Raw genomic sequence first — 27,459 nt, forward strand, 5'->3', positions numbered from 1 at the left:
TCTAGAGTTTTGGTATGTATTATGAAATAGGAAAGTTCATAGCTTAAAAATAAAACAGAACACATTGCTGAAGAAATTGTTTTTCCTCTGGTGTTCCTTTAAGTGAAGAACAGAAGCAAGTACTGGAAAAAAATTTGAAAACTTGGATAATTTTTTTTTTCAGTTTTCTTTGTTCTACTTTGGGTAAAAGCCCACCTGCTTCTAAAATGATAAAGAGTTCAATATTGGGGCGCCTGGGTGGCTGAGTCAGTCAGTTAAGCATCCAACTTCAGCTCAGGTCATGATCTCACTGTTCGTGAGTTCGAGCCTCGCACTGGGCTCTGTGCTAATGGCTCAGAGTCTGGAGCCCGCTTCGGATTCTGTGTCTCCCTCTCTCTCTGCTCCTCCCCCACTCATGCTGTGTCTCTCTCTTGCTGTCTCTCCTTCAAAAATAAATAAAAACATAAAAAAAAAAAAGTTCAGTATTAGCATGTAGTAGTTGGGTCCAAGCAGTTGCCACTTTACTCAGGCCTGAAAATGTTTGGTTAGAAACAGTATTTTTGTACACTTAAATGTGTAGTGGTTGTTTGAGCTTCACAGTTCACAGATGTGTGCCATAATCAGACAATGTTTTAATACAATTTATATTTTAATACCGTTTTGTTAACTTAGAAAAATTAACTGATCTTCAAATTTGGAAACTGAAGATTTGCTCTGTTTTTCTTCTGTGTTTTGGTATATTTTATAGCAAATCAGAAGCCAGTCAATTGCTTTTGAAATAGGTAAATATGTCATTTTGAAGTTATGTTGTGTAAACTTTGAGTTGAGTGAAGGATTTTCTACTGTTGTTATTTGGTGACATTGTTGCTTTAAAAATTAGAAAAATTAGTTGCCATGTTGCTGAGTTCAAAAAGGTCTGTATATTTTGCAAAATAATTATCTGCTATTGAATAGTATAATTTAATTTTAGAGTATTAATGTCTACAACATAGTATGAACTGTTGATTTCAGTGACATCTATGAAATATCATAAAAACTCTTCATGGGTTACGTTAAACAAGATGGGTTGTATTAAAGTCTTTTTGTTTTAATTGGATAGTTAGACTATAGCTTTTCAGAAGAGGGTTCCCAAGAGTGAAGTGTTTTCAAAGTAAGAATATATAAAAATGAAATATAAGGTTTTAGTCATAGCCTTACCCTTTAATTCATGGCAAATAAAATTTATCTTTCAGACTGCATATGGCTACATCTTGTTTTTTCATATTACATCTACAAGAGGGGACAAGTACCTTTATGAACCAGTGTATCCCAAGTAAGTTTGTTGTCTTTCATTCTTTTAACAATTGACTTGCATACTTTATATTCATAAAAAACATCCCAGTTTTGCATTGTCTGAAGTGAATAAAATAAAGCCAAGTCAGTATTTTAAAAAATAGTATGTCAAAAATTGCCAGGTCTCCTCTAACTATCATTACTTGAATAAAGAATTCTGTAACTAAGTAATTAGTTACTTGGGAATCTTGGGTGAATGTACTGTATCTCGGACATTCAGGATCACTACTAATATAGTCTAGCATTCTCCAGGCCTTGTTAGGGGGGAGCTAAAACATCAGGAGGGAAAGAAATGAAATGTCAATATAAGTTACTGACACTCCTGTAGTGTTTTATACATGCAGAGAAAAAAAGTGTACCCCAAGCAGGGGTTACCTCTTGGTTAGAACTTGATCTTTAAGCTATGTTGTTGTGTATGTTTTGCATTTTTTTTCCTTAAAATTTTTGCTTTACTTTTGAAATAACATCCTAATTTTAAAGCAAAAGATCAAATCATTAAAGCTGGATGAATATATAAGTGAATACTTGCCACACTTCTAGATGGTAGGAGATGTCCAGAATTTATTAGGTATATAAGAAATTAGACAGAAAATACATTTTAATGTATGAAAGTTTAAATTTCTCAAAATTAACAGGAAAAAAAGAACAGCGTTAAAAGTAACAAACTGGAGGAAGTTTTTTCAGTAAATAGGGCCGAGGCTTTTTATCTTTATATTTTCATAAAATATTATATTTTATGTAATTTTATGTATAAAATATATCTTATATTTTAAGGAGACAAATTGCTAAGAAACCCAACGATTTCAAAAGATAAATGGGTAAAAGTAATAAGAGGAAATATAACTAACAAACACAAAAGAAACTTGTGTTAATTAGTAGCTCAAACTAAACACTAGTAACTCAAAACATTAAAAACAAATCTTTTAGAAACATACAGTTTTAATATGTAAAGATAGTTTTTGGTTTTTTAAAAATTACTGCTCTGCCAGTAGAGGAATAGTAAAATGTGTTCTTATAAGCTTCTGATAGTAGATCTACACAAAAGTGTGATAATAGAGAATTTTGGTATGGAAGTTAACTGTGGTACATTCTTCTCAAATAATATATAATCATTAAATGTAATATTTCAAAACATTTATAAACTTGAGAATCTGATAATATTATGCTGAGTAGAGAAACGAGTCACATAAAATTATACATGTAATGTGACTGCAACTTTGCAAAACAAAACAAAAATTATCTTTAAAAAAGCTAGAGCAATATATGTGTATAGTAATTGCTCCTAAATGGTAGAACTTTGGTGAGTTTTCAGCTTCTTTCAGCTTTTGAATTTTCCAAGATTTTTGATTTACATACAGTATATTCATTATGGTTTAAAAGTGTCAATGTATTTGAAAAATGTATAAACAATGCAAAATTTTATTTAAAAATTGTGTTATGAAAGTTGTTCAATACTGGTTAAAATTCTTGAGAATACACTTTGGGAAAGGGAAATGTAGGCCATGTAGAATGTAACTCAGATCCCTTTAGCATAGATTTTAAGGAACTATCTATGTTTTCTGATTCCATAAGCCACCTATTTTTGTACTATAGTATTAGTTGAGGTGTAAGTTGACTTTTGGAAATCTTTTGTAAAGTACAGAAATTCTTTAAATGATGGAATTTAATTTGATTTTTTCAATAAAAAATTTTAATGCAAAAACTCTTTCGGTATATAAATTGTACTACTGTTTAATGTGTTATGGATATTTTGATAGGATGTATTTAGAAATTTTAAATGCAGTTTTATGGGTAATATAAAACTTACTTTTTCATTCTAAGTGATAATTTTGTGAGCCTTTTGAAGAACTGTTGTAATTAGTGTCTTTAATTTCATTTACTTGTTCATTTTGAACTAGCACATTTAAACCCATTTTCTTGCTTGATGTAGACATGCTCCTGTAATTACTTGATTTATACTAGTATAGATGGGCAGGGTAGGGAGATAACATCTGTCGACACAATGAAAAATACCATTTCCATTATTTCAAGTCACTACCACGATTTCATATGTTTAGAGTGATTTGGAATAGTGTTTTGAGACTCACTTTTGGTGTTGCAGAGAATTTAAAAAGAGTTGCTTACCTTCTGATTTTAAGACTGTAGAGGACGCCCCTTAACTAAGTAGTAGTTCTGATAGTGCGTGAACTTTGCTGCATTTGACAGTATATAGACTAGAGGACTAAATAAAATACATTGTGTGTTCTAAAAGTGTGGGGTTTCTTCCACTGTCTTGACGATCATGGGTTTCACTCTGTGGCTCGGGAAAGTGTGTCCTGCCCTAGTGGCATGAGGAGTGCATTGCCTTAGTCAAAGGGCGAGGTTTTGGCGTCCTGTAGACCTGGCATTGGGCGTCCACTCCTTCTCTTTTCAGCTGTGTAACTTCTGTCAAATTACTTAATACCTTCCAAACCGGAGTTTCCTCATCTGTACAGTGAGACAAACGTAGTGATTATTTCATAGGATTACATGAGATCATGTGTATTAAGTGCTCATGTAACTGCCTAGTTTGTGGGAAAATTAATAAAGGACAGCTGCTGCTGTTAATACTATTTTTAAATACTTTTTCCTTCACCAAATTTTTACTGTGTTTCTAATATTTTAAGCGATTCTGTCCGAATAAATATATAAAAAGTGATTTAATGTGTAAATCATATTTTATATGTATATGTTAAGTGACTTTTAGTTTTTTAATATTTGACTTGATAATGTACTTGTTTCCCAGTTTAACTTCTAGTAATTGCTATATAAAATCCAACAAAATATCTTATAGGGAAACAGTTTTGCAGAGCAAATTAGAATCTCCTTGTATATTTTAGTGCCAGGCTACTGTACCCTGGTTAGTTTCTTAGATTTTCTGTAGAACCTATTTATAAAATGGGAATAAGAATATTTGTTTCTTCAGTTTGTTTGGAGGAATATAGGAGTTCATGTTTTTAAAACTTGGAAAGTGATTCATACATGGATTTGAGGAGAGTTTAAAAAAAATGTTTAGTTTTGACAGTGTATCATCATTGCCATCTGTGCCATTGTAAGCTCTGTCAAGACAGTATTCGAAGCAGTTTTTCTAACTAATTTAATCCTTGTAACAACCCTGTTGAGGTAGTTAGGTACAATTACCACAGCACAGAGAGGCTAAGTAACTGACCAGTCGATAGTCACTAGTAAGTGGCATGGCCATGATTCAGACCTAAGTGTTTAGCTTATAGTGTATTACTTTTTTTTTTTTTTTAGTTTATTTATTGACACTGTTGGGGGAGGGCAGAGATAAACCCAAGCAGGCTCTGCACTGTCAGTGTGGAGCCCAACGTGGGGCTCGAATCTACAAATGCATGAGATTATGACCTGAGCCAAAAATGAAGTCAGATGCTGGACCGACTGAGCCACCCAGGTGCCCCAATAGTGTATTACTCGTAACGACCAATACTTTACTGCCTCAACCTTATTTATGCCCCTCTAGTCATCTGTTAGTTTGGGGTTTATTTGAGGAGTAGGGAGTCAAAAATAGGACAAAAGATCTGGAGTGGTTTATATGTAATAGTTCTTAAGAATAGAGGCAGTGTAATTGAGGCCAGTAGTTAGTTGTATTCTGTTCGGTTATAGAAACACTGTTATCCCTTGTTTCTCTTCTGTAAATTTTATGAGTTCATCACATGAGTTTTTCTAGAGTATCTCCACTTCTCTGTATTGTGTGACAGCATCTTAACCTTAGACTGCATGTCTTTTTCCATTATGCTGCAGCTGAGAGCAGGTCAGATATCCCCATCATCTTTTGTAGTTTCCACCTAGTGTGTCCAGCATCCTTCCTGTCGATGTTGGGAGTCCACTTTCAACAGTGGTGGCATCCTTATCAAATGACTCTTTATCTTCAGAGGTCATTTATTTCTTTGATAAGTTTCACCTCTTATATCTTTTGTGCCTTTGTACATTTCAATCTGTATTAAAATGTCCTTTCATGTGAGCTATACAGACCAGTGGATGGACTTGTCCACTAAAGGTCATCTTGGCTTTTTCTTCCATGTCTTGGAACTGGCACTGAAAGCAATGGAAGAAACTGTGCCAGGGAGAAATCAGAAATAACTTATGTTTCACTGGAATGAATGTGTTCATTTGTTTATGTTTAAATATGAGTTTAGTGGATCTTAAAGCTGTGAATCATATTTAATTTTATCATAATGAAAATCATTTAAATATGTCATCATAATGTATACTTTGTTGAGAGTAGAGATTTTTTTCTTTTATTCTGTCTTTCCACTCTGTCAGCCTTTTTTGTCAGAGACCAGCCTTCCTGAGGACAAAGTTTTATTTAAAATATATATATATATATATATATATTCTAAAATTCAGTAAATTTAATTATATTAAAGATATACAGATTATCTTCACCGGAAAAAACCTCCAAAACAACTATTAAAACTCAACCTCTGGTTTCCTTTTCCTCACCCCCAACATAGTTATTAGATTTCAGACTTTTTACCTGCTGACTTAAAGAAGTAGTGTCAGGTGGGAAGCAAGTAGGGAATAGCTCTTTAAAGTTCTCATTTTCTTTCTTTTAAAAAAAATTTTTTTTAAGTTTATTTTTGAGAGCGTGAGCGGGGTAGGGGCAGAGAGACAGAGGGAGACACAGAATTCGAAGGGGGCTCCAGGCTCCAAGCTGTCAGCACAGAGACCCATGTGGGGCTCGAACTCATGAACTCTGAGCTCAGGACCTGAGCCAGAGTCGGATGCTTAACTGACCGAGCCATCCAGGTGCCCCGAGGTTCGCATTTTCTAATTTAAACATGACCTGCTCTTTCAAAAATCCTGTAACATTTAAGGGACAGAAATTTTACTGAAATTATATCACATTTAGAGGAGAAAAGGTCTGGATTACAGATGTGAAAGTTTCCCCCAACATTTTACTAATAAAATTTTAGTGTTTTCTGGAAAATAAACTTCATCTACTTTTTTCCCTTAAAGTTTTGTAGAATTAGAGTATTCTTTCTAACAGTGTACCTTGTTCTAAATTAATTTTATAAACTTGAAAAGTATGTTAGTTATCCTAATATTTTTTATTCCCTTTGATCTTCTCAAAATATTACATGTGTCATTTGATTTCAGTATGTATATATTCTGTAAATGTACATATGTATTGAACTTTATATATTTTATGTGTTAGCTTACATCATAACTGCATGAACACTTATAACATTGATGGCGATGTAACTGTATAAATTCTGGGCACTGAAAACTACTCCCCTGTTGGCCACACCTACCTTTAGTCCACTGAAATCCCAATTCCTATGTCATGTCTGTTCATTCGCTGTTTTCTTGGTGCGCCTCCCTGACTATGTGTTTTACTTATCAAAACTGTATCACCTCGTTTAGAAGCTCAAGTCAAACATAATATCATATAAAGCTTTTCTCTCAACTCTCCTGTCCTCCCTCATACCCAAGAAATAGCTGATCCCTCATGTACAATCCCATCATGCTTGAAAAAAAAAACAACAAAAACAATGAAAAGTGAAATTGTGAACCTTGTCTGCTGCTTTTTAGTTTCCATTCCCAGTTTACCCTGCAGTTATAGCTTTATATCTCCCGAGTAAATAAATACCTGGGAGTAGAATTGCTGGGTCGTATCACATGTCTGTTGATTTTAGATCAGATGATGGAAACTGTGCAACATTATCGAGTGTCTGAGTTTTCTTTTCCTTAAGGAATGTTGAGATTTTGTGTTTTGAGTGGCTGTTAAATTGTAGATCGCCTTGAACTGTTTGAAGTCTGTTTGTATGATTTTAGGGTGGGTTCAACCTTTACTGTAGGCTAGCTGAGCCCTTCTGAGCTCTCTATTGAATGATCTGGTCCTAAACAAGGTGTATTCTCCCTGGGTGGTCAGAACTGGAATGTCTCCCAGCCCTGTATGAACTTTACAGCTTAAAACCCTGCCAGTTATTCTTTGGCGGGCATTGTGGGGTCTCACCATATATGTACACACAGCTTAGTATTCATGCAGACTCCAGGGGAACCTGGAAGGTTTCTAGAGCTCTTTCTCTGTATCTTCGGCCTCTGATACTCCTCCACAAATGGTCACTTATAGTTTCCTGAACTTTAATCTTTTTTTCCTCAATGTACTGAGAGTGCCAAACTATGTTTGGGTTCTCCCGTCCTACATGGTAGTCTGAAAAGTGACTTCTGTCAGAAGACTTTGTTTTTCTTCAGTCAGGATCACAGTCCTGTGCTGCCCATTCACAAGTGTCTGACTATAGTTGTTGCATAAATTTTGGCCAGGGTTTTGTTGTTTCTGGAGGGCTACTTTGGTACTAGTTACTCTATTGGTATAAGAGTAAACTGGCCGCCTGTGTGCCCATCAGTCAGCTTGAACAGTTTTCCATCTTTTTTCACTGGAGTGTGTTTTAGCACATCCAAGATAATCATTATTTCACCCAGAAATACTTTCATTGTTGATACTCTAGTAAACAATTGTGTTGACTACAAATGATCAAATACGAGGCATGGAGTTTGAGGAAAGAAACCTTTCTGAGCCTTTCTGTAACTAATTGGAGAACCAGAGCCAGAATTCACCACCTAGAATTGCCAGAAGTCCCTAGATTAAGCATAGCACGTTCCAGAATCATTTTAAGATTCAAAAAATCTGAGTTGCTAAGGAAGTAGGTCTTATAAGTTCTCATCACAAAGTGATGGTTGTTAACTAATGTTGTGGTAATCATTTTATAATATATATATATATATATATATCAAATCATGTTTTATCTCTTAATATCATAGTGTTCTATGCCAGTTATACCTTACTAAAATCAGAGGAAAAAAGATTTGAAAATCTGGAATGAGATCTTCATTATCATTATCAAACATTTATTATATGCCTCCTATTTGTATAGGGTGCTAAGGAGGGATAAGCTACTCATGAAGAGAGAACTGTTTAAAGGTAATGGTGATAAAAAGCAGATGCCAAGTGAATGAATGAATGATTCCCCAAAGTGGTACTAGCAGCTAGGGGAATGTGCTAGGTTGTCAGGGGAAGTTTTGCCTGCAGGACTCGAGCTATACTTGTGAGGAAAGCCCAGACTTAGGTCAGTTACCTTGACAGGAGGAATCCTGCATGATCAGCTGTACTCCTGAAGTTCCTGTCCATCCTCTCCACCTCCCAGATGCATTCGGTTATCTACCACATTAGTATTTTCTTCAGCTGGCCTTGAACGTCTTGGAGATCTCCTACACAGCAGAGGCTGTTGCAGTAAATGCCTGCTGAATTTAATTGTGTGGTGACAGTTTTCTGTGTCACCTTGTTTAGCCCTCCAAAGCACAGTTGACATAAATTAGAGGCAATTTTTTTTCTTTTAAGACATCCTTTGTAATTTTTATGACCTATTTCTGAGTACTGTAGTTTGAGTTTTGATTTTTGTCAGTTTGATGGGAGTCTGCTTCCTCAAGGCTGTGGGAAGTTTGATTAATAGTTGACCTACCCTATGGAAGTTTTATTGCCCCGTGGGGGCTGCTTGTTGACAAGAATGCCTTACATTCATTAGAATGGAGAGCTGAGAAACTGTACTTTTAATTAATGAAAAATACGTTAGTAAAACAAAACTCTGGAATGGGCTTGATTTCATTTTTCCTACTTTTTTTAATGATACTGGACTTGATGTTACTACTTGAGGTAAAGATACAGCAGTTTAGAGATGTCCATTTAGAGAATCCATTTAGAGAATCCATTTTAAATTAGAGATACCTGGGTTGTATCTAGTCTCTCCTTTTCACAGTCACTTTGGAAAAGCTGCTTTTCAAGTCCCTTTTTATGCTTTTGTGTGTATAAAATGAGAAAAACAAGTTAGCGTGTTCTTAATAAGTTGCAGTTGTTATTGTTATCTAGGCTGCCTTCTGAATTATTAAACATAATCTGCCTCTACTGGATATTATGTCCAGACAAGTAGGGGATTTAAGTTCACTAAATATGTGGATTCTCTTGTAATCTGTTTTATTTCTCCAAATCCAGTAGTAATGTCCCCACCTTAACTTCTGATTTTAGTAATAAGTCATCTTTTTTCTTAGTTTTTTCAACTTTATTAGTTTCTGAAGAACTGATTTGCTTTCATTGATTTTTTTTTCCTCTGTTCTCTATTTTGTTCATATCCAGTCTTTATTATCTCCTTCTTTCTGTTGGTTTTGAGTTTAGTTTGCTCCTTTTTCTAGTTTCTTAAGGTGTAAAATTAGGTTATAGATTTGAGATCTTTCTTCCTCTTCAGTGTGAGCATTTTAGCTGTGAATCTTCCTGTAAGCACTGCATTTACTTTATCCCATGATGTTGTGTCTTCATTTTCATCAGTCTCAAAGTATTTTCTAATTTCCCTTTGGGTTTTCTCTGACCTGTTGGTTAAGCGATGTTTAATTTCCACATTTGTGAATTTTCTAGTTTGCCTTTTATGATTGATGTCTACTTTTACTAAGTTGTAGTGAGATAAGATACTTTGTATGATTTCAGTCTTTTGAAATTTACAGAGATATTTTTCTGTCCAGATAGATGTTCTGTCCTGGAGAATGTTCCTGTGCATTTGAGAAAGAACATGTATTGTGCTGCTGCTGGGTGGAGTATTCGTATTTATTTTAGGTCTAAATGGTGTATAGTGTTTAGATTCTTTCTTTCCCTTCTGAACTTCTGTCTGGTTCTCTCGATGACGGAAGTAGGATATTGAAATTCCCAGCTGTTATGATAGAATTGTTTCTCCCTTCAGTTTGGCCAGTATTTGCTTCATATATTTGTCGTGTATCTGTTTGTAATTGTGGTACTCTTCTGGCTGAATTGACCCTTTTATTACATGTACAGATCTTCCTTGACCTAAATGGGATTTTACCCCAGTAAATCCATTGCAAATTGAAAATATTAAGTTGGAAATGCATTTAGTTTACCAAACATCAAAGTTTAGCTCATCCTACCTTAAATGTGCTCAGAACACTTACATTAGCCTACAGTTGGGCAAAATCATGTAACAGAGAGCATATTTTATAATAAAGTGTCGATTAGCTCATGTAATTTATCGAATACTGTACTGAAAGGGAAAAGCAGAATGGTTGTACAGGTACAGGATATTTTTTTTTAAGCTTATTTATTTTGAGAGAGAGAGAGCACAAGTGGAAAGGAACAGAGAGAGAGGGAAGGAGAGAATCCCAAGCAGGCTGCTTACTCAGGCAGGAATTGATCTCACAACTGCAAGATTATGACCTGAGCCAAAATCCAGAGTCTGTTGCTTAACTGACTGAGCCACCCAGGTTCCCCAGGTACAGAATTTTTGTAAGTGTATCAGTTGTTTACCCTTGGGATCTCCTGGCTGATTGGGAGCTGTGCTTCCTGCCTCTGTCCAACATCACAAGATTATCATACTGTATCTCTAGCCTGGAGAAAGATCAGATTTGAAGTAAGGTTTCTACTGAATGCATAGCACTTTCACATTGTTGTAAAGTTGGAAAAATGTAAGTCAAGTCATTTTAAGTTGAGGATTGTCTGTAATGTCCTTTGTCGTCTTATTAACACCTTGCTGTGTTTAATTGCTGTTTGTATGGAAGATCTCTTTCCATCCTTTAATGGTCTTTGGATCTAAAGTAAGTCTCTTACAGAAAACTTTGAAATGGAATCATATTTTTAAAAAATCCATTCTGACAGTGTTTGCCTTTAATTGGAGTGTTTAATTGAGTTATATTTAAAGTGATTACTGATAAAGAAGGACTTCTGCCATTTTGCTGTTAGTTTTCTGTGTATCATCTTTTTGTCCCTCAGTTCTTCCATTAACACCTTCTTTTGTGTTTGATTTTTTGTGATGTACACCATTCTGATTCCTTTCTCATTTCATTTTCTGTATGTTATTTTCTTAGTGGTTGCCTTGAGGAGTGCATTTAACATCTTATACTCACAACAACCTAAATGCATTAAAAACAATTGAGCTTCAATAGTATATAAAAAGTATGTTCCTGTACATATCTGTCCCTCCCTTTTTATGTTCTTATTGTGACACATTACGTCTTCATACATTGTGTGCCCAACACATAGCTTTATAATTACTATTTTAGGCATTAGTCTTTTAAATCACGTAGGTAAAAAGGTGGATTTTTGAACCAAAAATAGAGCACTGCTGGCTTTATATTTACTTGTGTAGCTACCTTTATCATTTTTCTTTTATTTCTTTGTAAGACTGGATTATTCTCTATTGTCTTTCTGTTTCTTCACAAAGGACTCCTTTTAGGGGTTGTGGTAGTTAAGGTCTACTTGCAACAAATTTTCTCAACTTTCATTGGTTTGGAAATCTCTTAATTTCTCCTTTATTTTTGAAGGATAATTTTTCTGGGTATAGAATTCTTGGTTGACATTTTTTCTTTCGGCACTTGAGATATGTCATCCCACTGCCTCTGGCTTCCATGGTTTTTGATGAGAAATTGGCTGCTAATCTTACTGAGGATCCTTGTTGTATATGATGTGCCACTTTTCCTGCAGCTCTCAAGACTCTTTGTCTTTCGGTAGTTTGAATATAATGTATCATGGTATGGATCTTTTAAAATTCGATTTGGAATTTTCTTTTTTTTTTTTTTTTAATTTTTCTTTTCACCGTTTATTTATTTTTGGGACAGAGAGAGACAGAGCATGAACGGGGGAGGGGCAGAGAGAGAGGGAGACACAGAATCGGAAACAGGCTCCAAGCTCTGAGCCATCAGCCCAGAGCCTGACGTGGGGCTCAAACTCACGGACCGTGAGATCGTGACCTGGCTGAAGTCGGACGCTTAACCGACTGCACCACCCAGGCGCCCCTCGATTTGGAATTTTCTGACCTTAAGTGGATGGTTAGATTTATGTCTTTATCAGATAAGGGACATTTTCAACCATTATTTGTTATTTTTTCTGCTTCCTTCTCTTGCCTTGCCTTTGGGACTCTCACTGTACATGTTGTTATGCACGGTAGTGTTCCACAAGTCTCTTAAACTGTGCTCCTTTTTCTTTGTTCTTTTTTCTTTCTCCTTCTCAGACTATACATTTAATAAAGTCACATATGAACAATGATCATAGACTATTAATTTGCTGAGTTTTAGTGGACCACAGTCTATTAGTTATTTGATGTAGTATACTATATGCATTGACATAGGCCATGTCCCTGTGGTAGAGGATAAAATAGCATTGTGTACCAATTTTGGCACTTAAAGTCTCTGCCTAGAAGTGCACGAGTAACTCCCCCTTGTGGTTTACAGGCCAAAGTCAATCACATGACCATACCTAATTTTAAGTGCCCAGGAATGAAGAATATAATATTTCTCAGTAGCTTGGATGCCAACCAGGAATGTGTACAGTGCAGTTGTACCTGTCTCTGACAAGCCTCTATTACTAAGCAGAGATGACAATTCTCAGTATGCTTTTATTATCTCCTTTTAAAAAAGGCTATGATAAAGCTGTCTGAAAAGACATTTCTGCTGCCACTGTCCCAAGTCCTTCCTTGTGCCCTTTTCTTTTTTAATTTTTTTACTGTTTATTTATTTTTGAGAGAGAGGCAGAGTGCAAATAGGGGAGGGGCAGAGAGAGAGGGAGACACAGAATCTGAAGCAGGCTCCAAGCTGTCAGCACAGAGCCTCATGTGGGACTCAAACCCACAAACCACGAGATCATGACCTGAGCCAAAGTCAGACACTTAACTGATTGAGCCACCAGACGCCCCATTCCTTGTGTACTCTTACTGTCTCCTAATTAATCTACAGATTCCACTCCCTCTCCCCACTCCATCCCCAGTCCATTCTTTAGCATCCATTCTCATATTTTTTTCTGCAAAGGTTATTGTTAGTTTCCTTAATTCTCTAGTAGTTGTCAGTGTCCTAGGATCTGGAATTGAAGCCACAGGCTCACTCCTTTACTTACCGGCTCTGTGACCATGAGCAAAAGCTTTAGTTTCTTTTCTGGGAAAAGGGGAAAAATGATGCCTGTCTCAAAGGATTATTAACATGTGGCATTTGAGATAATGTGTGCAGAACATTTTGTACACTCGTGCATAGTAAATGCTCGATTTATTGCTATTTTTCCTGACATTCAGTGCTCTATATCATCTAGTGTTATTGTTCCAGCTTCATCTTCTATGATTCCTTCCAAAAGTCTGATACTGTACACTCAAATTATTGTTGAACTACAAGTAATAGTATTTTTTATCAGAAATTTAGTTTTTTTATTAATATAATTTTTAACACTTTTTCCTTAATTTTGAAGAACATATAGAAACTTCTGTGTGAAATATATCTAATTTTATAATGGGAGTCATTGAGGACTCAGGATTTACTTAAATTTGCTTTAAAGTTCTTATAACACTTCAGCTCTCTAATAAATGAGAGTATTTGCATAAAGGAAAATAGAGGGCTTCCAATTTGAAGATGGTAGTAAGGTTTTTTTCAACCTTTCTTTTGCAAATAACCAACAAAATAACAAGTTGAAGTGCAGTTTTTATGTTTAATGAAAGAGGCATCTTTAACCCTTGAGCTAATGATTGGATGAGAAAGAATAAATGACTAAGGAAGACTATGAAACCCAAGAGCCTAAGGTTAGTTACATAATACTGGTAAGAAGCAGCTTGTTTGAGTCCCATAAATACAGAGAACAAACTAATGGTTACCAAATGGGGGTGGTGTTGAGGGGATAGGCAAAATGGGGGAAGGGGAGTGGCAGGAACAGGCTTCCAGTTATGGAATGAGTAAGTCACAGAGATAAAACTTAGAGCCTGGGAATATAGTAAGTGGCATTGTGATAGCATCGTTTGGTGACAGATGGTAGCCACACTTGGGGTGTGCATAGCATAATATATAGACTTATTGAGTCACTCTTGTACACCTGAAACTAATGAAACATTGTGTATCAACTAAACTTCAATTTAAAAAAAAATAGAAGAAAGAAGAAGAAGAAAAAGAAAAACAACTTGTTTGATCTTCAAAACTGTGGAAAGACCCAGGAATTAGATGTAGTAGTACCATAGAATATAGGAGTGAACCAGAGGCCATAAACAGGGGGGTTGTTTTAAAAAATTGAATAAGGAGTGAGGAATTTTATGTTTCCGCATCACAAGTGACGGGAAGTATATTGTCTGATAAGCCAGAGGGATTCCAGACACAGAGTAGGGCAAGGGTGAGCTGCTAAACTAAAGATGGGGATTAAATGAAAGTTGTCACACTGAACGTTAGGATGGTGAGCCTTTGTCCCCTGCTTGGCTCTAGACTTCGAGCTTCTATGCTTGATACTCCGGGCGGCATTGAGGGATCCTTCCTGGGAAAATTAAATCACTCCAGAAAGATGACCGAAAAGGCCCTGATATTTGAAGATCTCAACAAAAATGCCAGCTGGCCTCTACCAGTTGAAAAGCCCAATTTGAACACACAGAGTTTGTGATTAGAGCTTGTAATTTTTCTTGTTAACCTGTTGAACACATAATGGACACACCTAGGAATTGTTAGGCATCTTAGAGCTTCCAGTGTAAAAGAGAGAGACACAACAGAAAAAAGGAAACTAAAAGGAAATAGACACTAGGGAACAAAAACGCTTTGAGGAAATGAAAATTCGCAACCTCAGACAGGTGTAATCTAATTAAAAGAAGAAAACTGGTGTGCAAGAAAAAAGGGGAGGTGGGTGACAGTGTTTCTGGGATGAAATTTCAAAAGCAGAAATTTCAAATTCAGTGAAGCATTGGAAGAAATGGTTGAGGTACTGTCCAGGTGAGAGGGGAAGAAAGGAGAATTAGAGGTTCATATGAGGTCCAGTATCTAATCTTGCAGGAGCTCCAGAAAGAGAAGACAGAAGTGGGGAATCTTATTAGTATGTTAAGGAAACAAAACATGTAAACTTCCCAGACCTAAACTAAAGACTGTTTGTTAGTAGCTTGTTTGGTGCAAACAATGATAAGTCCACATACTTGTTAAAAAAGTACACTGTTCTCAAATTTTATAACTCCCTGGAAATCAAAGGAAGGACACTCCTAAGAACTTCCTGATGGGGAAAAACAGATCAAAAATAGTCTTTGAATAAGAATGTCATTGAACTTGACAACCACACATTAGAGTCTAAAAAACATTGGCAGAAAGCCTTTAAAATGCTGAAAGAAAGAAATCCATTTGAGCTCTTGTTAAGGAATTTGTCAGTATAACAGTCTAATGGTAAACTCTGAACCCATCTCCCACATTCACAAGTTATCAATATCTCTCAGGTTATCATACTTATGTATGCTTCGAGTATTTTGGAGCATATTTCATATACTGTATCATTTCAACCTCAAATAGTTTTATCAGCAACAAGTAGACATTTTAAAGAAACAAAGCTGTAATACTATTATATCTAACAAAATTAGTAATTTATTAATATCAGTCTCCGTTTTAATGCACAGCTATCTTTTTAGGAATTTGTTCAAACCAGGATCTATTGCATTTGGTGGATATGTGTTAAGTTTGTACTTTTTACCTGCCTACTGGTGTATGCACTTATTAATTTTGTTCCCTGCATCTGTTATTTTGATAGGGATCACAAAATTGTGATTAAAAAAATTTTTTTAAATGTTTATATTTGAGAGAGAGAGTGCACAGCGTGGGAGTGACAGCGAGAGGGGGAGACACTGAATCTGAAGCAGGCTCCAGGCTCTGAGCTGTCAGCACAGAGCCCGGTGTGGAGCTAGAATCATGACCCATGAGATCATGACCTGAGCTGAAGTCGGACGCTTAACCAACTGAGACACCCAGACACCCCCAAAATTGTGATTTTTAAAAAACTCTACCATTTGTGCTGCATTCTGTAGCTGTCATTATATAAAGAAAAACTTTATTTCATTATCTATTTGATGTTTACCCTGAAATATAGTCTGCAAGAAGAAAGAATAGATGGTTGATTCTTTCCCTTTTCTTATAGTAACCAGTTGTGTCCTAAGAACTTCCAGACACAACCAACTAATGAGTGCTTTTACTATTGTTGTAAATGCAGGGGTTTTTACATTTTTGAGTTTTAACCAATTGCAGTCATTCTTTTTGATCAGATTGTCACATCGTTAGCCTGTCAGAGAGCCCATAAAAATGGTGTTATTTAAATGGCATCCTTGCTTGTCAGATCCAAGGCTCATCTTAGCAATTCTTTGCCCCTGTCTTGGAGTAAGTCAACTCTCCAAAGACCTTTGACTTCTTTCTGTGCAAAATAATATTTTGAAGACTGGCTTGATGCTGATTGTTATTGGTTATGCTTGCTTTTAGGACTTTTTAGTGCACAGAGATAAAAGTAAATTTTAGAAAGAAGAAAAGATACTGTGAGTTAATACTGATATCGTTAATTCAAATTAAAGATTAAGATAGAAGTTAAAAGTTTTTAAAAGCTTTAAAATTTTTTAAAGTTTTAAAAGTTACAGTTTCACTTCTCTAGTTTTATATTTGTATATTTTCTCTTATTGATAATCTTGGTTCCTAATAATGTAAACATAATCACTTACTTGATTTATCCTTTTGTATACAGAGTGACTCCAAAATAGTAACCACTATTATTATAACAGTATTATTACTGAATACAATTTGATTTTTGTCCGTAGGAAGTTTCCCATTAAGGATGCACAAACTACTGTGTTTCAAAGTTACTTGAAATAATTCTTATTTGTGCTGCTAGCTTGATGTACAGTTAGGTTCGTTTCTTTTCTGTTTTTAGAGATTGGTTATTGTCGATTTTAATTATAATTTGGTTTATTACATGAAATATCTTCATGTCCCAAAGTTTAAAAAAATGTGGCATTCTTTCCCCTGTATTCTGTCTTCCCCCGTAGAGAACCATTTTCATGTTAGTTTTGGCTCTTCTTTCATTTTTAAATTCAGCACATGTGTATGAACATTTGTTATTTCCTTCCCTGTCGTATGAATGTAGCAGATTATATACATTGTTGTGCACCTTGATTTTTCTCACTTAACAACAGACCCCAGAGATCGTTCCAAGGAGTCTAGAGAGTTCTTCCACCTTTCCTTTTTTGGGGGGGTAGGGGGCTGCATAATACTTTATTCTTGTGATAACATATTTTGATTGTAACAGTCTTTTGATATAATAAATTGCTTTGCATGTGCGTCATCTTATGTTGCGATATGCAGCCTAAAAATTTCTACCCAAATACCCATTCAAGTGTCAAACACATATTGGACTTGAGAATTGCTCAGTTCCTCCACATAACACCTTTCCAGGAACCCACAAGAATATGTAACCCCAGTAAGAGGAATAAAAAAAAATAAAGGCTCATAGGAAAGAAGCAAAGAAGTCATCAGGATGATGACAAAGGAAATTATCAGGATTGTACTTTGCAATAGACTTAGTCACTAGGGCATTGGGCACCAGGAGAGATGTGGGGCGGGGGGAGGAAATAATAGGTTATTGTGACAAGTTTGACCACATAGAAGACTATATTGAGAGTTGTTTTTGTCAAAGCTGTTAAGGAGTCTGAGAAAACTTAGGTATAAGTTTAAAGAAAACCAAATAAATGAAAGTATGCAGTAAAGTTCACTTCAGGAAAATTAACAAGCTGTTTAAGTTAATACTTACATAGAACTGAATACTTCTTGACCCAGAAGTAAAAATTATTTAATCATTGTAATGAAAACATTTTTGTGTACTTAGGAGGATGGGGGAAAATGGAGAATAAGAATGGGAAGTTAGTAGATAATGTCTAAATAATGATGCTGAAGCAGCGTGAATGTATTGTGGGAAAACATCCAGGTGATTAGAAGAAGGTAATAGCTAAAAACTGAAGCTGGTTGTGTCCTCACAAAAAAACAAAAACAAAAAAACCCTGTTTTTTCCCCTTTGTCATAAGCTTTCTAGCACTATTGGTTTAAATGGTGTGTATGTAGTACTTTGAAAAATAACTTTAAAACTAGATATATGTGGAGAATGTCTCAGGAGATGCATTATAGTGTGTGTGTGTGTGTGTGTGTGTGTGTGTGTGTGTGTGTGTGTGATTAGCAGTCCAGATAGGAGTTCTGTAAACTAATAACTCATGGTGTCTTTCTTAGTAGCTGTCACAGCAAGCATGTTAATTAAATCTGAACCTGTGTGGTGTAACATTAACCAGTTTAGCCATTCAGACGTACAAAGGAGTCAGATATTCCAGGTCATGGCAGTCACAGACCAGGATAAAGTACCGCCAAGCTTCTATATGGAAAATAACTTAAAACCAGAAAGCAGAAAAAGTATCAATTTTCACCAAGCCAGGAACCTTAAAAGCTGTTGAGTGTTAGACTGTTTACACATAATTTTAATAGTGTAGGTGACTGAAGGGGGAGAAATGGCAGGCTCATTGTTGCCAAGGGTAAGTGATAGCTGGTAGCAAGAGAAGAGACAGCTATTAAATCCCAGCACAGGAATTGAGAAAGAATGGTCCCATGCATGCAGAGATAAAGATCCCAGAACTATTGTGTGGTCCTTTTGTGGGGTCGTGTGTGGCGGCTCAATTATGTTGCCATTGATCTAGTCACCTCTGGTGTAGCAGGGAGCTACCAGGTGTAGCCATTTTGCCATTTTGCCATTTATTACCAAGTTTTATGTGAAACATTTCCTGTCGCATCCCTGAATTGACCTGAATTCTGATACATAACCCAAAGGATAGAGGAACGAGGATGTTGTGTGGCATAAGGTAAGATGAGGTGAGGATTTGGATCCCTTTGGACATGCAGTAGGTAGAAACGTTGTGTATCTCCCAAAGTCGCCCACCTCGGAAAGGGCCATCAGTCATTTAAAAATGTCTATTGGTTCTCTTGAGAATTTGCTTTGTTTTTTTTCCTTAAGATTCTTTGCTCTTCTCCCCAACACTAGTTACATTGGTTAAACCCCTTTGTCTAACTGCTTACTCTGCTACAATGGAATTGAAGTCCATTTTTCATTTGAGAACTTTAGGGATTAATGCCTGATTTGTAAGTTTGATTGTGTTTACTCTGATTGGGTATAGATGAGTCAGAGTGGAGGAGAATTCATATCTTTCTCTTTAATCCTGTATATTTGTATTTTTTTTAGAGGAAGTCCACAAATGAAGGGGACACCCCATTTTAAGGAAGAACAGTGTGCTCCAGCATTAAATTTAGAAATGAAGAAAATATTGGATTTGCAAGCACCCATCATGAGGTATAGTACCTTGGTTAAATTTAGCATTTTGTGATGACAGTATACAATGTAGTTGATCACATGATCAGTAAGAAAGTTTATTTCATTTTTTTCACTGAGAATAATTTTTTTTTAGCTCTAAATGCTTGATTAACCCCTAGATGGTACATTATTATGCTTCAGTTATTTGTTAAATATATAAAGCCCATAAATTGAGTATACCAACTATAATTTTTTTCAGAAATTTATCTTTTTTGGTAAGATCTAGAATTGTTTGAATGATACAGCATAGTTACTTGATACTGATAAAAATCATAGAAGTTGAGGAAAAGAGAAAGTGGCTTTGTTTCTAATACCTTCTCTTAAGTTTTTGGAAAATATTTATGTACTTGGAAGAAAGTTAAGCTTTCTGATCTAAGTATGAATAAAGGTTTTGTGTTAAGGCCAGAATTACCAAAATATAAAAAATTATTTTATATCCATTGGCAGAAAATATAAGTGTATGTGTAATTTGGCCTTATTTCCTTAATTCATATTTGACATTCTAGTTGTCTGATGTGTGGGTCTTGTTAAAAGTACATTTTTTAACAAAGTTTTCACTATAATGGTATTTTTGTTTCTTTTTTAACAAAGAGTTCTTTTTAACTGAATTCAGAGTTAAAACTGGCCTTCAAGAACCTTTTGCTGTTATTGTGCCCAGACGTATGCAATTATGAAATTATAACGGTGATATTCCAGCCTTCTCTGCATCAAAATGGCCAGTAGTCCTTATCTCTAATAAGATTTGCTTTAAAAAATGATAAGAAATATTAGCGAAAGAAGTATTGTAATTCAAAATTCATTTTGTTAGGAGTCATTAAAATCTTCTTGTCAAAATGTCTGCAAATAATTTCTTATGAAAAGAAATATTGATAAATTAGATTATGTAAAAGTTAAAAAAAACTGGGGGAAAAAACCCACCATAAGTATGATCAGAGGAAAACATAAACAATGAAAATAAGGAAATATACTTCCAGTGAATACCACAAAGTCTAATTTTTACAGTATGTGAAGACTTCTTATAACAAAAAGACAGTAGAACAAATGGACACAGAATATAAACAATTTCTTTTCGTTGTCTACATTTCAGTTAATATATTACATAATCTCCTTTAGGAGAGTAAATAAGTGACTTACACATATGAACAGTTAGGTAAAATACTGTTTGGGGGGGGGAGATCAGGGATATGAACTTTATACATTGGTGGTGAGAGTATAAATTTATACAGTATTTATGGAAATTAATTAAGCAGTGTCTGTCAAAGTTACATAAGCTCATGGTCTTTGTGCAGCATGTCTATTGTTAGGAATTACTCATACAAATATAGTAATTCAGATGACATGCTTACAGGGTTTTTCATTGTTTATAATAGCAAAAGATCAAAAACCACCTAAATGTCAATCAGTAGGGAGCTGGTTAAAAAGCTTTTCTTACCTTCTGCACAGTGGGAACAGTATGCATCTGTAGAAACATTGAGGGCACTCTTTACTGAAGAAACTTCCCAAATGTGTTGTTGGGTGAAAAAAGCAAGGTGTAATCTATAATAATGCTAATATTTGTTTTTAACGTTTATTTATTTTTGAGAGACAGCGTGAGTGGAGGAGGGGCAGGGAGAGAGGGAGACACAGAATCCCAAGTAGGTTCCAGGCTCCCAGCTGTCAGCACAGAGCCCAAAGCGGGGCTCGAACTCACAAACCACGAGATCATGACCTGAGCTAAACAAAGTCTGATGCTTAACCGACTGAGCCACCCAGGCACCTCAATATTTGTTTTTAAAAGGGAGCTGGTAGTGTTAAAATATGTATTGTTCTTGAAAAATGTATAAGAAACAGTGTGAGAACTGACCGGCTAGGCCACAGGTTTGGGGAAAAGACTTTTTACTGTGTAGTCTCATTAAATATTGAATTATATGCATGGTGATATACGAATATATTGAACTACATAAATGTAATACCAGTGTTTTTCAATTCTTCTGAGTCACAGTTCTAATAAAAGGCTATTTTCACCATTAGTTTTGTTAGAATACAGTACAGATACTGGTATACATTAAAAAAAAAAAATTGTATGCAAGTGGCTGGCTATTGTCTTGCCGTGTTTAGTCCATCTTTTTATGTACTTTCTTCAGAGAAAAAGAATGTTGTTTTACTTTTGTTATTTGCATCAGTGTGATCCGGGTTACAAAGGATTGAGTTTAAGTTATGATCACCTTGGTCAGAAAGGTACTCTTGACCTCAGATGTTATTTCAGTACAGAGATTCTTTTTAAGAATGTAACTTGCGACGTAAGGAATTTGGAATGTCTCTGGGTACAAGCTAGATGGACCTGTACAGGTATGGCTCTCTACCTATATCCAGCAGCAGACCGTATGGATCATGGGGATGGGATAGAAAAAGAGGCTTTAAAAAAAGAAATCCTGTCATCTTGTACAAGTTTAACTTGTCAGCTGCTAAGTGGTCTTGTTTGTTTTAGTCAGGTGCTAGTTTTCAATACACACTACAAATTTAGGGGATAGGAAATCTCTAAGGTTTATCTTGAAACTTCAGAAAAATAATTGCTTTTCAGAGCAGTATTATTATTAGCACCTGTAATGCATACTTGTTGGAAATGTGATTGGATATCCTATGTGATTTTGCATTGAGGGAGAAGACACAGTATTTGGACTTTGTAACCAACTATCTTCCTGCTCACCACCAAAAATAGAAATCCTGTGAAATTAGAGATAATAGTTAAAACTTCTGCTTGTAGGCATAATATGGCAAATATGCCATCTTTTAATTTTTGCTTGAAGAAAGAATAGGATTAATGGTAAATGTCCAATGTGTGTTATTGAGGATAGAGAATGTTTAGAAGGTGAAAAGTACTGATACGATCTGTAATTAAACCCTTAGTCTGTTTCCAACTAACAGCAGGTAATAAATATTAGTAAATACCACAGTTTATTCCTTATCTTCCTCTATTCCAGGTACTTAGGAAAGCCGTATTTAGTATATAGTATTTAATATTTGTTAAGTATTAAATATATTTACATATTTGAGAATTGGTGATTATGAATGATATATGTCCCATTAAGAATATTTGATTAATCAGAAATGCTAATCTATGTTTTAAATGTTTTTTTAATTTAATTTTATTTATTTTGAGAGAGAGAGTGCACACCTGAGTGGGGGAAGGGTGGAGAGGGAGAGAGAGAATCCCAAGCAGGCTCCATGCTCAGCACAGAGCCCGACGCGAGGCTCTGTCCCACAACCCTGGGATCGTGATCTGAGCCAAAAATCAAGAGTCAGACACTTAACCGACTGAACCACCTAGGTGCCCCATCTGCTTTCAAGATGATACTATTTTTCTAAGGTCCTAAATTAAGGGGCGGGGTGGGGAGGGGATGGAGAGGCACCTCGGGCATATCAGTTAGCTGTTAAAAAGCCCATGAAGTCAATGATTGGAGAGGCTCTCTGAGGACATAACTTAGAGTATATTTATGTATATTTTGTGTGTATTTATACCCAGGAGTGATTTTTCAAAATACTTAAAAACCAGTGCAGCATGAAAAGACCTGTCACAGTGATTATCGGTAAAGAATCCTGATATTCCCTTATTCCAGGAATTAATCTTTAATTGTTAGATCTTTGTAACACTAGCAGTCACTGGGTACATAGTTGTGTGGTGTGGAGCAAGGCCTGTTTACTAACTTTAGGGAAGTACTCCGTATTTTAACAACTGACCTCAGCCTTTGTTTTAATGAGTTTATTTACTTCAGTTGAATGAGGAGGATCTATCTTTTCCTGTGGATTCTTTGTCATATTTACCATAGTTATTGTGAAGTCATTATCTTTTAATTCTAACATCAGGATTGACGAAGTATATTCATATTGATTGATTTTTCTCTTGACTCTGGGTCACGTTTTCCTGTCCCCACACATCTGGTCATTTTTGTCCTAGCACTGGGGATGACAAAGTAGAGATTCTGAATTCTGTTAACTTTGTCAGAAGAGTGCTGAGTTTTGCCTAGTAGGTGGTTAAATTCCTGCAGGGTGACCTTGATCTTGCTCCTAAATGTCATATGCAGTGATTCTTCTAGGGAAATAGGAACAGGGGAGAGGGAGAATATAGTTGGAAAAAACCTAGGATGACTCCTGCTGAATGAAAATCACTGGTAAGCCAGTGACTACTCCACTAAATTGCTTCTGTTGACATGTAGTGGCAGATGTAAAACCTAAAGTTTTTATTCTCTACTTATTCCATGCTACATGCAAATGTTGCACTAAAATACAAATTTGAAAGGGAAGAATATATAGTATTTCAAAAAGTGAACTTTCTGTAAACTCAGTTGATTACGAATGTTCTTCTCTTTTTAATATTTTTGTAGTTGGGAAGAAAACAGTTCTTCATTGTCTGAAATTCTTGGTGAATGAGTCCTTGAGCTCAGCTTTTAAAGGATTGAAGGTTTATTTAAGAATTAAAACATTAAAAACATCTCTCCCACCATTATGGATTAAAATATTTCTGAAATATACTCTTCTTAAGTATGGAAAGAATTTTAATAGTATCAATATAATAGGGAGTATATATTGTGGACACCACATTTTTAACTTTTTCATTTCTTTCTTACGTTTGCGTTTTTTGTAGCATTTGGTACTCTTAAGTACTTTTTCCATCCATCTATTCCCTTGGCTTTTTTATATCAATTTCCTCTGGTTCCCCTGGTTCTCTTTCTTCCTCTATGCCAGTGCCTTTGCATTGTTATTCTTGGATTCCCTTTTCCTCTCTCCTTTTCTCCCCTTTTTCCTCCTCCCACAAACATTGCGTGCCATACATAACTAGCACTGCCTTAGGGGCTGGGCACATAAGAGTGAGCAAAGTGGGCATTTATTTTCCATTAGGTAAGTAAATGTTAAATCTCTTTGTAAATAGTGTGGAGGTCATACTCCATAATTCTCACTTAAGTCAACTGAGAGGTCTTCTGAAAAGAGAAACTATTGTTTTCACCCCAGAATCGCCAGCACAGAACATGGCACCTGTCGTGGAGCATGGGCTTTATAAATACTTGTATGAATGAACAACATGAGGCTCAACAATACCCAGAACTGTGAGCTCCAGTAAAGTAGCCTCTAGTCAAATGAAGTTCCTTGAATTTCAGTTAGTTCAAAGGGAGCAAAGTTAAGAAATACATTCTTCTGTCACAGTAGCCATATTTGAGGCATGCAGTCACTACATGTAGCTGCTGCTTACCATGTTTGATAACACATTTCCATCACTGGGGAAGGTTCTGGTGGCCAGGGCTAGAGGATTACTACCTCTGTACTTTATGGCTCCAGACTGTCAGCCTGTCATAAGTTGTTCTTTTTATGGTTTCTTTGCCTTTGTCCTTTCTTGTCATTTATCGTCTTTCATCTTTGAATTTACTGTTTGAGTATTTCTAGTTTTAACCAAGTTGATCAGTTCATGACTGTGGCTGCGCATAGTCTTGTATTTCATCCAGAATTTCGGATTCTAGATTAAATTATACAAAGATGAAGCTACTAGATACCTAAATTGTAGATAAATGACAGTTTTGTAAGTGGTTTCATGATCCACTGTATATGAACATTCTCCAGGGCCATTACATTCATACTCCTTGCTTTCCCAGTGTGCTCTCCTAAAGTTCATTGATTCTAAATTGCTTACTTCCCTATAGTTTGCAGTCCATGCTGGAGGATCTCCTCGTTGCTACTTCTGATGGACTTCTTCATCTTATTCACTGGGAAGGAATGACAAACGGAAGGAAAGCTATTAATCTTTGCACAGTACCCTTTTCAGTAGATCTGCAGTCGTCTAGAGGTAGGTATACTTTCTGCATGAGGTGGAGCCAGGTGTTTATTTTTGATATAATCTGGTTAGATATTTTTATGGATGGGCAGTGATTTTTTTTTCCTTTGGAATTAATTATGCAAGGGGGGAGAGAGAGTGAGAGTGTGTGTGTGTAGGAAGGAATAGTTTAATGGTTTGGTGTTGTTAGGTCATTATTTTTGCCCTTTTAACTGTCCTTATAGGGTTTGCAAAGAGAAATGTGAGGGAGTTATTTACTGTATTTATATTCGTATTTCATGTACTTATGTTTTCATCAGCAGGTTCATTCCTGGGTTTTGCAGATGTGCACATCAGAGACATGGAATACTGTGCCACACTTGATGGATTTGCTGTTGTGTTTAACGATGGTAAAATTGGATTTATTACTCCAGTGTCAAGTAGATTTACTGCAGAGGTATGACTTACTTTGGAGTGTTTATTTTCTCTATTTTGCATTTACCAGTTTTAGTTTTTGTTATTAAATCCCACTGCCACTTCCCTTATTTAATATTTTAGGGTTATGTTAACTAATTTGTAAATCAAAATGATACATATATTATACTTAAAAATAATATAAGTAGACAAATAATTCTATTAGATGTGTTGAAGAAAAATGATAGTTCCTTCCCTCTTTCTTGCACTCTTCACACTCAATTTCTATTCTCAGAGACAACGACTTTATTTTTCTTTACTGGTTATTTTGCAGTTTATCTCCACAGCTCTGAGTATTTAATTTTTAGTTTTTAGCTGGTTTATTGACTCCTTCTGTAGAAAAAGTTCATTTGCTTCTCTGTTCCTACTGCACTCATATATTCTTCCTGTCTTCCTAATACAGTTATTTTGATTTCAATTAGATTACTATTCATTGTTTATATTGTTACTGCTATATAAAACCTGTTAGTACCTGAGCCATGGATGCTGTGATTATTTTTTCTTTCCTGCAGGTTTCCCTCCCACTGGGAATTAATAATTATTCTTTATGTTTATTTACTTTTTATGTACTTACCAGTAACTCAACCCTAGACTGTCTGCTGGTTGTGTAAATATCCTCTCAATTCCTTCAGGCACATTAGATGTTCTGTTTGTTTCATCTTCTTTGAAGTAATTTCTCTTGGAACCTTCTGGCTTGCTCCAAACTGGGCTGCTGGCTCACTATACCTTTAACACAGTTGTATTTTGGGGCTGTCCATCATCCTGAGGATTTCCTTAATGCCTTTATTTGAAAGAGCTCTTTCCATAGTTTATGGTTAATTAATATATGTTTAGTTAATATATGAATTTGGTTGCAGTGACAGAGACCCAAAATAAAAATTTGGACTCACTGAAAGCTGTGGGTTTTGCTGGGTTTGGTTGACCCTTATCTTCATAGGGTGAGCTGACTGGATTGTTTCCTTCCCTCCCCTCTCTGTATCTGGTGCTCATTGGAAGAGAGTCTGCAGTCCTTTCCAGAGAATACGTACCTGGCCATCCCAGTAGTCTTGGATTTAAGTTATAGACGTGTTAAATTAGAGGGTCCATATTCACTTACCCATGTTTTCAGTGTGGTCCAGAAACCACTAGGGTTGTTTTTTGTTTCGTTTTTCTCCAAAGAAAAAAATCTCCATTTTGCTGTTGGAGTGAAGGTGGGATATTTCTTAGCTGTTGAGTTTGGGAAGGTACTGTGGGACCGCTCAGCTGGTGCTTCTACAGGCTGTGAACCAGTCCCACTGCTTGTGGTTCAGTCTTTCTGAGAAATCTCAATCCCCAGGCCCTCTATGTGCCCTACAGTATAAATTTAGCTGTTCCTCTAAGTTAAGGATTCTACTCATCCATGTGCTTCCTAGCTTCTAAAACTTAATGATTCTACCTCTTCACCCATTCTTTTTCCTTGCAAGTTTGTGCTTTTTGAAAAAAATCTTTGCTGTTATAAAGTTGGGGATTTAAGAGTCAGAGAAGCTAGATATTCAGTCTGCTCTCTTTGACTGAAAAAGATTTTAAGTTTTTAAGGGCATATTATTTTCTACAATGTCAGCTTTAATATTCCTAAAACTGTTTTCCACTAAAATCTCTACTCAAATAATGAAGTACTAAACAGTACATTTGTGGTAACATGTCAATATATAAGGATAAAAATAAGCTTTTGGAGAATAATTTTTTTACAAGGTAT

At 35.7% G+C, this 27,459-nt stretch overlaps 1 protein-coding gene across 4 annotated transcripts in view; it reads left to right on the forward strand.

The window, feature by feature from the left end:
* The window catches only part of RIC1 (RIC1 homolog, RAB6A GEF complex partner 1), a 142,424-nt gene that overhangs the window by 66,962 nt on the left and 48,003 nt on the right, over positions 1–27,459 (forward strand). For 3 of the 4 annotated variants that reach the window (XR_003414596.2, XM_027041163.2, XM_027041161.2), the window contains 4 exons: positions 1,212–1,291; positions 19,364–19,471; positions 25,162–25,304; positions 25,592–25,728. Coding sequence is in view for 3 of the 4 variants with exons in the window: in XM_027041163.2 (XP_026896964.1) it covers positions 1,212–1,291; positions 19,364–19,471; positions 25,162–25,304; positions 25,592–25,728 (468 nt within the window). In the remaining variant the exon portion in view is untranslated. The remainder of the gene's footprint in view (positions 1–1,211; positions 1,292–19,363; positions 19,472–25,161; positions 25,305–25,591; positions 25,729–27,459) is intronic. The other variant, XM_027041162.2, reaches the window with a different exon arrangement.

The sequence above is a fragment of the Acinonyx jubatus genome, chromosome D4 (assembly GCF_027475565.1).
Source record: "Acinonyx jubatus isolate Ajub_Pintada_27869175 chromosome D4, VMU_Ajub_asm_v1.0, whole genome shotgun sequence".
Lineage (NCBI taxonomy): Eukaryota > Metazoa > Chordata > Mammalia > Carnivora > Felidae > Acinonyx > Acinonyx jubatus.